General features: G+C 52.0%; 1 protein-coding gene across 2 annotated transcripts; it reads right to left on the bottom strand.

The window, feature by feature from the left end:
• Positions 1 to 1556: 1556 nt before the first annotated feature.
• Positions 1557 to 12139, bottom strand: REN (renin). 2 transcript variants are annotated; one of them, NM_001285029.1, is given in 10 exon segments: positions 1557 to 1915; positions 2557 to 2655; positions 2915 to 3056; positions 3401 to 3520; positions 4070 to 4078; positions 6118 to 6314; positions 7292 to 7410; positions 8056 to 8179; positions 8754 to 8904; positions 11998 to 12137. In NM_001285029.1, coding segments are annotated over 10 exon segments (1221 nt in total). In that variant the 5' UTR covers positions 12096 to 12137; the 3' UTR covers positions 1557 to 1753.
• Positions 12140 to 12383: the final 244 nt, after the last annotated feature.

The raw sequence follows: 12383 nt of genomic DNA on the forward strand, positions 1-12383 counted from the left end.
CCAATGCAGTGACCACTAGCCACGTTGATTTTATTCAATTTTTTTTCTTTTGAGACGGGATTTCGCTCATGTTGCCCAGGCTGCTGGAGTGCAATGGTGCGATCTCTGCTCACCACAACCTCCGCCTCCAGGGTTCAAGCGATTCTCCTGCCTCAGCCTCTCGAGTAGCTGGGATTACAGGCATGTGCCACAATGCCTGGCTAATTTTATATTTTTAATAGAGATGGGGGTTTCTCCATGTTGGTCAGGTTGGTCTTGAACTCCTGACCTCAGGTAATCCACCCTCCTCAGCCTCCCAAAGTGCTGGGATTATAGGTGTGAGCCACCGCGCCCTGCCGATTTTATTCAATTTTAATTACTTTTAATTTTAGTGTAAATAGCCACATGTGCCTACCATATTGGACAGTGAAGGAGATAATGAGAGTCATGCCTGCCTTCTTAAGGTCGTGGAGCTCCAGGATGGAGCTGGAAAAGACAATGGCCTCCAACACTTCCTTTGCAGTCAGGAAGTACAGCTGCGCAGGACAAGGGAACATGGAGAATAAGTGGGAGTCCAGGGTCCTGAAGCCCAGGCTCTGGCACTTGGCACTGCTCAGGGATTCTTGCAGATGGCTCCCAGAGGTACTGAGGGCCTGGTTGAGCCATTCAGTGCCTCACGACTTTCTGTCAAAAGAGAGGTGAGCAACTATGGTGAAGAGTGATGACTTCAGTGGCTCCAGGTGCATGCTGATTTCTCATTCCCCAAGTTACACAGGCCCTGAAGACAGCCCAAGGAGTGAGAATGGGAGAAGAGACTGCAGTCTGAGGAGTCCCTGGTGGATGGGATGGAGGATAGCAGTGTGTGTGCACCTGTGTGCTTGTGCATGTGGCCCCGTACCAGCGTGCATGAAGCACTCTACGTATGACAGTACCAACTGCTTATGATGAGGCGGAAAGCCTCCAGGACCCAAGTCAGACAGGCTGGGTTCCGGTCTTGATTCTTCACTATCTTTCAGCATTCTTCACTACTTGATTCTTAACCAAGTAATCTTGGGCGAGGCCTTCCATTCTCTGGGCCTCAGTTTCCCCACCTGTAAAGTGGAAGTATTGCCTGGATCTCTGGTGTTCTATGATTTTAGGTGGTAGTGCCTTAGAATGCCTGTGTAAATGGCTACATGGGGCAGGGCGGGGGCATCTGCAGTGGATAAGGAGAGCTGAGGGGAGTTTTGCAGGGACAAGAGACAGGGCTGACATGCTCAGCAGAGCAGTCTGAACTCAGAGCTGGCTTCTGTGAGCTGGGTGAACTTTCTGACCCGCAGTCTACTGCCACAGCATTGGCCTTGGTCCCTGAGGGACTAGAGGGAGCTTGGTTCCGGCTCTCTTCAGACTTCCCACCCGAGGTTGTGTAAATAGCTCTACCTGAGTCCTGTTGATGGCCGATGGATGGCACCATCCCTGCATGCAAGAACCTGTGTGTGAGGCGAATGTGTAGCTTGTCCGTGTCACATTCCTGTCCACACATGATCATGCAGCCCCTCCCTCTGTTCTAAACCCTAGTGAACCCGGATGCGACAGGCTGTGAACATGAAGTCTTTATTCTGTTTGGCCTCAAAGCAGGGAAGGGCAGGTGCAGGGGTCAGGGCACGCATCCAGCAGGAGCTCCACATCCAGTGTCTCCATGTGAGGGCATAAGCCCAGGCAGAGGGGCATCTCAGAGAGTGTTCCCGCTCTGGGCCAGGGCTGAAGGCTGGGCCTGCCTGGGCGGCAGGGGGCCTTAGTGGGCCAAGGCGAAGCCAATGCGGTTGTTACGCCGATCAAACTCCGTGTAGAACTTTCGGATGAAGGTGGCGCCCAGGGCCCAGGTGGGTCCAGTGGGTGGTGGGATATCCATGGCATGGATGGCCAGTGTGCACAGCTTTTTACTACTGTAGGATTCCTGGCAGGAAGGGGGAGAGTTTCTCCATACCCAGCACATGACCATTTTCCTTTCACCTTGCCTGACCCTAGCAACTGTCTCCAGCAACATTCTCCTTCTCACCTCCATCTCTCCCCTAGCCACACTGGGCCTCCCTCACATCTTGGCCATTTTGCCCCATTGTGGACTGCACCGCTCCTGTGTTTAGCCCCTGTGCTAGATGCCAGGCAAACAATACATCAGGCACCGTGCTTCCTTCAGGAGATTACAGTTTGCCTTAGCTTCTGATCCTAGACAAGTTATTCAACTTCTCTAAGCCTACTGATTATGAAAAGAGGATAAGAATATAGGAGCATAGGATTATTGGGAGTATTTGATGAGAAACTGGACACGAGGGAACAGGCACAGTGATGCCCAAATATGGCCACACATTGGAATCACCTAGGGAAACTGAACCCCAGGTGCCACTTCTAGAGGTTCTAATTTAATAGGTATGGGATGTGGCCCAGGTACCAGGATTTTTCAAAGCTCTCCAGGTGACATGCACAGCCAAGTTTGAGAACTACAGTTCTAACATGATCTATGCATTGTAATCTGTCCCCCTTTGAGGGTCTCTGTCCAGCCTTCCTCCCTGCCACCGAGGGGGCCGACTCGAACCTCACCTGAAATACATAGTCCGCGCTGGTGAGCGTGTATTCTTTGCCTCCCAGGTGGAAAGAGATGTCAGGGAGTGTAGGGCCCTCGTTACACTTCACGACATACTGGGGTGGGGGGCAAAGGGAGCCTCCTTGAGTATGGAAGACATCTCAGCAGACGAGGAGTCCTGCGTTGGTGGCCTGGCCTCTCTGCTGGAGAGGGTTGGGCACAGTGCCCCGCCCCATGGGTGACCAGCCACACGTGTGGAGAGTGTGAGGTGAACAAGCAAAGGCCTGAGATGGCCTCATCTGCCTGGGGGATTTGTGAGCCGATACCAGGTGGCGCTCCCCCCACCCGCAGCACCTTCCCTCTTTGGCTTCTTACATCGAACAGCCTCTTCTTGGCCCCCAAGGCCTCCATGAGCTTCTCTATGGAGCTGGTAGAACCTGAGATGTAGGATGCACCAGTGTCCACCAATGCCAGGCAGCCGTCTTCACAGAGCAAGGTGGATGACCCCACAGACACCCTGGGGGAGGCCACAGTCAGACAGACAGACAGAAGGCTGATGGGGCACCTCCAGGCTGCATGTCCTTCCTGAGTGTGGGTGGGTGGGTGGAGGCCACAGTGGTGGCCCGTTGAGGCAGTGAATGGAGGAGGGAAGGTACTGTCGCCCTCCACCACTTCTCCCCAGGCCCTTCCCTTCTGTGTTCCCCAGCCTGGACAGAGCAGGCAGAGAGCAAATGGTGGCTGTGCTTACGAAGTGGCTGCATTTGGAAAGAGGGCAGGATGGTAACGCTGTCCTTCCCACCCTCCCCAACCTCAATGACATCAGCAATTTTTGGAGCCCAGAGAGGGTTGAGGATTTCTGACCCCTTCATTTGAATCTGCCAGACGCCAGTCTTGATGAGGTTGATATAGTGGAAATTCCCTTCATAATGCTGGGGGTCGCTGCCTCCCAGCACAATCTGTCCTCCCAGCGACTGGGCATTCCTAAAGGAAAGATCAGAAGCTCTTGGAAACCCATAACCTCCGGGACCCAGCAACTCAGGCAATCGGGGAAGGTTGCACAAGTGTGCCAGGCAGGACAGAGGGCTCTAGGGCAGCGGAATATGGGACAGACAGCCAGGCTCAGAGCTGTCATTGGGAAGCATGCGGAACATACTGCTTCTCTGCCTTTCTTCCCCTCCCCAAGCCCAGCCAGAGGTTGTTCCAGGGTAGTCCAGCTGTTCCCCAAAAAGCATCCCCAGAGAGGTCACAGAAAAGGAGCAGGTACAAGAACAGTGAGTGGATGTGAACAAGACACAAATGGACGCCCCTCACTCTTGGGTTGCTGCTGATTGAGCAGGTGCAGGGGAGGGGAGGCTGTTGGATGTGGGCAGGGGGCATGGAGAGAGCAGGAAGGAGGGACAGAGAACTTCGGCATCTAGCAGAGGCTGGGCTTGCTGATGCGAGTTTTGGGCCGGTGGCATGTGGAATTCTGGGTCAGGTGCTCAGGGAGTACTGGAAGGTCACAGCCATGTGGGGGTTTTGTCTCCTTACTCGGAATCTCTGCAGAGAAAGAGAGACAGCAGAAAGGAAGCTTCATTTCCTGCCAGCCTCATCAGCCCTGCTGTTTGGCAGGGTGGGTGTTATCTACTCTCTTTGCCCTTCAGGCAATGGAATCACTAAGAGGCGAAGTCACTTGCCTGAAGTTACCCAGTCCATGAGTGAACAAGTGGGGGAATGGAGCCAGGCTCCTGGTGCCCCGTCTGGAGCTGATTCCCCTCGCCTTCCTTTCCTCCACACTGCGCTTGGCTCAGGGACTACTGTAGGCCTAGTCTCCAGGGCGTGCATGTGTGTGTGATGTGTTTGTCCAGAATTCATACTGGAATTCACACATGCACATGTGTGCATGGGTGTGTAGGTGTGCATATGTTATTTTGTGCAACTGCAAACTACTTGTGTTTTTATAAATTCGGAATGTATGTGTATGTGCTAGCACAAATTCCCTACTGCCTCTCTCTCAATACTTCAGGATGTCTCTGGATGTTCCCTCCTTCCCATCCCAAGATAAAGGAAGAAGCCAGCCCTCTCCTCTGCAGAGCCTGGCTTCTTCCTGTCTGCTGGAACCTCATCTCCTTCATGGCCTTCAAACTCCAGTGCCCCCATTTAGCTCCTCTTCTTTCCACATTTTTAATCTCTTTCTTTCCATTGGCTTCTTCCTCCACCTACAGGCATCACTTGAGCATCCTCTAGCATTTAAAAACACCCACCCTTCCTTTTCTGCTTCTGGATCTCACCCCCCACGCCACCCCCCATTCCCTTCCCTGTTGAATGTCCCAGGGCAACCTACATCTCATGACCTCCACTTCCTGATACCCACGTCATCCACCTCTTAACTGCTTGCCATCTGGCCTTGCCCCCACCTCCTCTAAAATGGCTCTTCTAAAGGCGACCCCTGACTGCAGAGCCACCGATTGGTGTTTTCTCAAGGCCTCCCTTTCTATCACCACACCAGAGACTCCTCTCTGTTTTACTGTGAGATTTTTCTGAACTCTGATCCTCTCCTCTATTCTTTTTGCCACTGGCCTCATGTTCTTACCCTTTTGACTTTTTTTTTTTTTTTTTTTTTTTTTTCCTGAGACTGGATCTCACTCTGTTGCCTAAGCTGGAGTGCAGTGGCATAATCACTGTTCACTGCAGCCTTAACTCCTGGGCTCAAGCGATCCTCTTGCCTTGGCCTCCCGAAGTACTGGGATTACAGGCATGAGCCACTGCACCTGGCCCCTTTTGCCTCCAGCTCTCTTGTCTCCAACTCATGCCATCTTTCTGAGTCCAGCAGTTTGGAGTAGAGCCCAACCCTGCTCAAGAGCTGACAACAGCTTCCCCAACGCTGGCTGAGCTGCACATAAGCTCAGCCTAGAATTGAAAAGCATCCATGGTTTTCAGCACCACACTCGCTGCCTGCCTGTGACACTCATTACATTGGAATATGTCTTGTCTTCCCTGTTAGCCTGTAAGCTCTATGTGGGTAGGGGAGTACAGATTCTGCCTTGTTCACTGTGTTCACTGCTGCACCCCCAGAGCCTCGCACAGTGCTTGGCACATAGCATTTACTGAACTGATGAGTGGGCAAACAAATGAAGGATCTAATGGATGACTGAAGTTGGCTGTCTCTGTGTGGGAGGAGCCATGGCCCTCACAGGCAGGGCTCCAGGTCACAGTAATCCCTTATTTCCCATCATCCCCACCTTGCATCTCCTCTTGCTCCAGAGTGGTACTGTCCATTAGAATGTCCTGCCAAGCTGGGAATGTTCTCTATCTGCACTGTCCAAAACCGTAGTTACTAGCCACCGCGGCTGCCAGACATTTGACATGTGGCTAGTGCAACTAAGAGCCACCAGTTGAATGCTTAATTGATGCTTAACTGTATTGAATTAATTTAAATTTCAATGGTGCCTTCCACATTGGCTAGTACAGCTCTAGATATTGATTGACGGTCATCTAATCACAAACGCTTAACAATTCTGGCCCAGGCTCTCCTTCCACTCCCCAGCTCTTCTCCCCTCCTCTCCCCCCACCTCAGCCCCTGGAGTCCCAGTCCCCACCTGTTGTAGTAGAAAGAGAAGACGTCCTCTTTTAGCACCCCTTGGGAGAGGATGTTGTCGAAGATAGGGGTGACCCTGCCAATGGCCTGTTCAATGAAGCCCATGCCCACAACCCCATCAAACTCGGCCAGCATGAAGGGTAAGGCAGGCATCTCCGTGACCTCTCCAAACATCTGTGTCACTGTGATTCCACCCACCTGTGGGAGGAAGGACCAGAGGAGACCAAGCCCACTGCCTGCTCCTTGGCTGGAGTCTGGTCTGGGCTTCCACACTAGGGATCCCAGGGCCACACAGGCTTCAGGGTACAGAATTTGGGGTAAGAGTGTTTCCTCAACTCTGCATGCACACACTCTGTGTACGCCAATGTGTATGCCAATACGTCTGTGCCACAGAGCCGAGAGAGAGCTGGAGTTGACCAGGGATTGGACAGCAGAGGCTGAGAGGGTGGTCCTGCCAAGCAGCAAAAGGAAAGCTGCCAAGAGCGCCTCCCCCTCCCCAGTGGCCCGCCTTTCGTGCCCGGCAGGACTAGGTCTTGGCCCCCACGCTTATCATGGGCAAGGGTTTCTTCAGCACAGCCAACCTTGCCCTTCTCCCTTCTTTATATCTGAGTTCACAGAAAAAGGGAGGGAGGCAGGAATCACCCTGATTTTCTGTCAGGCCCCATGTGTGCCCCTCCCCTAACTCTGATGGAGCAGGGCCTGAGAAACTCCAGAATGAGGAAAGGGTCAGACATGGGCCAAATAAAAAAAAAAGCAGGACTTGACCTGAATCCCAGAGTCAACCTCAACTGTGACCTTAAAACCTATGCCTTACCCTAAAACTCAGCCTGACCCTGACCCTGGATTTTAGTCTAGGGTGTAGCCCAGTCAGAGCTGGTGAACTTGGGCAAGTTACTTGACTGCAGCCATGGGGCTCACGACAACCCTACGTGCAAGTCAGATGCAAAAACGTCCATAAACCACCCAACAGTTAAGCCCGTAGCCCAAGCTTGCTCCCCCATAGGTACTGCTGCTTTGCAGCAACAGCCAGATGTGGCAGAGCAGGGTGCTCCTCAGCTCCCCAGGCTCCAAGTGGGCTGCAGTGCACCTCCCCGCAGGTATGGCCCCTGGAGGGTCAGGAGAGGCCTGGGGACAGAAGGGTTTGGGAGCAGATGACCTAGGGCAACCCCACTTACGGTGATGATGTCCTGGCTCAGAAAGCCACTGACTGTCCCTGTTGAATAGCGGAGGGTGAGTTCCGTTCCATTGTGCTTGTAGCTGGAGGAATCCGAAGCATCGAAGAGCTTGTGATACACTGGCAGGGGGACAGAGGCTTAGGTTTGTCCAAGAGTGGCCCAGACAGGGGGACTCAGAGGCAGGGTGCATTGTGGGTATGGCTGGTGTGGCTTAGGACTTAGCTTAGGTACAGGGACGAGTGACTCTAGGGTCAGGAGGCTTGGAATATGTGCTTCATCAATCAAGGACTGGGTTTCTTGGGCCCCCCTAACGTGCCCATACCTCGATAATTTTGTCCTAAATGAAGGAATGTAAAGTAATCACTAACACTGATAACACCAGAGAAGATGCTGGGCACAGAGTAAGTGCCCAGTAAGAGGTTGTTGATTAAGACTAGGGATGGAAGAGTTCCGAGTGCCTGGGATGGGTTTGAGAATTCAGTCCTGTCTCAATCTCAGGAAGACTGGGAAGTAGCCTTCTGGGTGGTCAGGGATTCTTGGAGCTTTCTTTTTTTTTTTTTTTTAAAAAAAACCTTGGTGGCTATATCAGAAAAATGGGAGACATCTTCCTCTCTCCCTTAAGTGTCAGGGTCAGTGGGTACAGAGGCAGAGAGGAAGGCACTCCCTTGGTGGCAAGAGGGATGGGAGCTAGGTGTGGGGCAGGATTGCTCATGCACAGTAGGGCAGGGGGATTGGGGAGAGGCACTGTGGGTCTTAGATCTCACCACAGGCAGTGTAGAGACGGCTGCACTTGGAGGAGGGCACCCAAACGTTGGACGAACCAGTGTCAAAGACAACTTTGAAGGTCTGGGGTGGGGTGCCGATGCCAATCTCGCCATAGTACTGGGTCTGTGGGGGTAAAAAGAGAGGGCTGGAGGGGCTCAGGGTCTTGGGGTCTTGTCTGGCTTCACTCTTGGCTGTCAGGGTAAGATTTCGCCCAGGTGAGGTCCTATAGCCTCTCGGGGTTTCTGCTGTCCTGCAGGAACTGGTAGGAGGCTTAGCATCGCCCCATGGCATCCCAGAAAGTGGGAATCTCAGTAAGACAAAATGGCGAAATCAAAACATTGAGAATGAAGCAGGATGCGAACTTGACCCTTGAGAATCTACTGGGGCAGGAAGCCGTCAGACTGTGCTGGACCAGGTCACAGAAACCCCCACCTGAGTCACACACCCCTTCCCACCCACCTGTGACACCTGGCTTAAGGCCTGGGCTGAGTTCCAAACCTAACCCTGCCCCTGAATGGCCCCTGAGTGCTTTCCTGTCTTCTGTGCTCAGGCTTTCCAACCAGAAAATGGGAATGTTCCTCAGCGCCTTCGTCAAACACAGCATAGGAAGGGAGAGTCTTGTGGCAAAGAAAGCCCTAGGTCCGTGGGGGAAAGGAGACAGGGAAGGAGGGAGCGAGGGGCTGGGCCAGGCACTCACATCCATGTAGTTGGTGAGGATCACGGAGGAGGTGGTGTTGCCAAGGGCCAGCCTCTTCATGGGCTGGCTCCACTCGGGACCAAGTCTGGCCATGTCCACACCTCGTTCCTTCAGGCTTTCTCGGATTGAGGGCATCCTCTTGAGGAAGATCCTGGCTCATGGTGGAGGAAGCAAAAATAGAAAAGTGCTGTACCCCCACCATAACGGTAGAGTCCCTGAGGCCAAATCCCTGCTTTTAGTACAACCACCTTTAATGTTAGCCCAGCCACCTGGAAATCACCTCTGTCCCTGAAGGCCTCTGGAGCATTTATAAGAGTTACCTCTTGTCAAGAGTCAATTTAGAGGAGTCAGCTGCCCGCGGATTAAATAACCCTGAAGTGACTTCCTTCTGTTGCCTAATTTTAATTAGACAAGGCTGTTTGTTTATTGGTCCGTTCATTCATTTATTCCATAATCCCCTGCTGAACAACTACTTTGTGCCTCACTGTGCTGGAAACTGGAGCTAGAAAGATAACGATCATGACTGCTTTTAAGGAACTCCAGCTGGCAGGAGGACAGACGGGAAATAGGCACAGACATTCCCTCTGAAGAGATGAATGCCAGGGAGTGCCCCTGTCAAAACTAGGGGCTGGTGGGGAGACAGTGCCATGGGAGGCCACTAGGTGGCAGCAGATGCCCACAGCAGCTGCAAGGTCTCCAGGACACCAGGGGGACAGGCACCCAACCAGGGCTGTGGTGGAGAGGATCCCCTGAGCTGGGTTGGGCATAGAGAGATGCCAGCATCTTCAGAGTACCATGCACCTTGTCCTTGGAGAGATGTGTCCCAGTCCCTTGGCTTCTTGTCTAGATGTTTTCCCATCACCTTTGAGAGGCAGAATGAAAGAGACCTGGGAAACTGACTCTACTGAGTTGCTACTGAGAGCTCTTCAACAAGCTAGCTGTCATCCATTTTATAGATGAGAAAAATGAAGGCTCACGGGGACAAAGGTGACTCAGAAATGTTGAAGCAGGGATTCAGAGCATGTGTCTGGCCTTATTTCCCATATAGGGCCCCCTGGGTCCCGACGTAAAGGCTGTTTGCCAAAGCCCAGAGGAAGATGTCTCTAGCTGTTCACCGGAAGGTCCCAGGATGGAAGCCCAAGTTGACTCTGCAATAGACTTTCCCATACACAGGGAGATTCCCTCTTTCTTCTACTTTCTTCTCAGCGGCCAGTCCTCCTATACTTACACTACCCTTTCCTTCCTACATCCTTCCTGCGTCCCATGCATTCTACTTACTCTCATTTTGCCCATGGACATGAATGCAACTTTTATGCCTATCAGCATGGTATCGTAACAGAAATGATTTGTTATCTTCCTATCTCAGTTTACTGTTACCAAAATATTTTCACAATCATTATTTTATTTGCTTTCATAAGGTGGATGATTTTATTACTCCCACGTTACAGATGGGAAAATGGAGGGTCAGAGGTTTGACCCCAAAGAGGTTGCATTTCCCATTATTTACTCACAGCTGCCTATGGTTTGGACTTTTACTTTTTGCCATTTCCTTTTCAGAAAATCCTTTCCTTCTCCCCTTCCTTTTCCCCCCAGGTTCTTTAGTCCTCCAAGCCCCAACATGTACACCCACCTCCAAGAAGGTTGCCCCAAGGCCTCCAGCCCACACTGGCCTCACCTTCCCTTGGGCCTCTGCTCTGTTTTTCCTTGGGTCTCACAGCCTGCACTGTACAGCATGTGGAACTGGTGCCATATGGTGGTGAAGACAGTGGTTGCAGGGGGCATGCCTGAATCCCCTTACCACCTGTGTGATTCTGAGAAAGCTATCTAACCTCTCTGGGCCTCTTCTAAGTCTCCATTAAACCCTCTAAAAATGAGCCTAATGGTAGTACCTACCTCAGAGTCACTGTGCAGATGAAACCATGTGCCCACTGCTCAATACATGTAAATTGTGAGCATATGTATGTACATGTTCACCTTGAGAAGCAGCTCATTCATTCAGCTGTCCCAAGTGCCTCACATGATGCTCTGCACATAGCAGGTAGCAAAATTCCTATAATTCTGTTTCAAAAGCTGGATTCCCTCTCCACCCCTTGCCCAATTCCATTCTTTTTCTCTTTTGGATAACAGCAGGGGAAGATGTTTTTACTTTCCTCTGCCTTTATCCTGGGGTGCAGCTGCTTTGAAGTACCCATCCTCTTACCCAGTGCTCACAACCCAGCAGTTACTCTCTGAGAGCCTCAGAGCAAGGGAAAGCAGTTTTGGAAGCAAAAGGCCCAGTGTGTGTTGAGGCTTAGCCTCTTACATATCACCTCCCTGAGCCTCAGTGTCCTCATCTGCAAAGTGGGAATGCTGAGTTGTTGGGGGCATGACTTGAGATGAGACATGTGAAAAGATCCTGTGACACCCTAAGCATTTTATAGGCTTAGCAAGTATTACCGTGATTAAAATGTGCCTTCCTACCTTCAGGACTGCTGGTCACATCTGCTGTCCCCAGATTGAAAGCCCCTTTCTCTGTGAGGCCTTCTCTCAAATGCTGTCTATTCCCCTTCTTCAGCCTTTTTTTTTTCCTTTTTTAGATAAGGTCTGGCTCTATCACCCAGGCTGGAGTGCAGTGGCTCAGTCTGTACCCATGCCCCACCCCCCACCCCCATTTTTTTCTTAGATGGAGTCTCACTCTGTCACTCAGGCTGGAGTGCAGTGGCACGATCTTGGCTCAGCAACCTCCGCCTCCCAGGCTCAAACGATTCTCCTGCCTCAGCCTGCCAAGTAGCTGGGAATTACAAGTGCCTGCCACCACGCCCATCTGATTTTTGTATTTTTAGTAGAGACAGAGTTTCCCCATGTTGGCCAGGCTGGTCTCAAACTCCTGACCTCAAGTGATCTGCCTCGCCCTCCCAAAGGGCTGGGATTACAGGCAGGAGCCACAGCGCCCAACCACCCATACACTTCTTAATATTCAGGCTGTGAGCTCCTCAAGGGCAAGGGGCATATCCTAATACTTCTGAGTTCTCTACAGTGCTTAGTTAGCATGGTGCTCTGGGCAGGAAGCGAAAGACACAGCTTCCAGATCTGACTACTAGTGTCATTTATTGGGCAAGTCACCTGACCTCTCTGAACAGGTCCATACCTCCCTGTCCAGCTGATTGTAAGGATTGAATGACAGCACACGTGGAAAAGTCAGGGTGTTGGGAAGGTGGGAACCCTGCACCCCTCCCATCCCTTCTCTGCCTGAGTTACCAATTACCGTTTAAAGGTGGTGGTGTCTGTCGGGAGACCGAAGGTGCAGGAGCCCCAGAGCAGCAGCAGCAGTCCCCAGCGAGGCATTCTTCTCCATCCGTCCATCCTTTCCTCAGTCTGGGGCTCTCTCTGAGATCCACTGAGGTTCTGTGGCTCCCTTAGCCCTTCCCCTTTTATACACTCCATGCTTGGGGTGATTGCAATTCTGCTCTGCCCTGATTTATTACCCTGGGGCAGATGGCAGGGCAGCCAGCAATAAATCTCACTGTGGGACAGAGCTAGGTGGGTGAAGGGTACCCAGGTTTCCGGATGTGAAGCAGAGGGGCTGGAGGAAGGGGAGCTGTGGGAAAGCAATCTTGTGTCCAGTGACGCTAGCAACCCTCTATCTGGCTT

This window comes from Macaca fascicularis, chromosome 1 (genome assembly GCF_037993035.2).
Source record: "Macaca fascicularis isolate 582-1 chromosome 1, T2T-MFA8v1.1".
In the NCBI taxonomy this organism is placed as follows: domain Eukaryota; kingdom Metazoa; phylum Chordata; class Mammalia; order Primates; family Cercopithecidae; genus Macaca; species Macaca fascicularis.

Bases quoted from the DNA above. Each gene is read 5' to 3' on its own strand.
- REN (XM_065528763.1), bottom strand. From the start codon at position 12,095: ATGGACGGATGGAGAAGAATGCCTCGCTGGGGACTGCTGCTGCTGCTC. The intron at 8,905-11,997 runs GTAATTGGTAAC...ACCATGAGCCAG, and splicing joins GACACCACCACCTTTAAACG to GATCTTCCTCAAGAGGATGC. The intron at 3,057-3,400 runs GTCAGAAATCCT...GGCCTCCCCCAG, and splicing joins TGGCAGATTCAAATGAAGGG to GGTGTCTGTGGGGTCATCCA.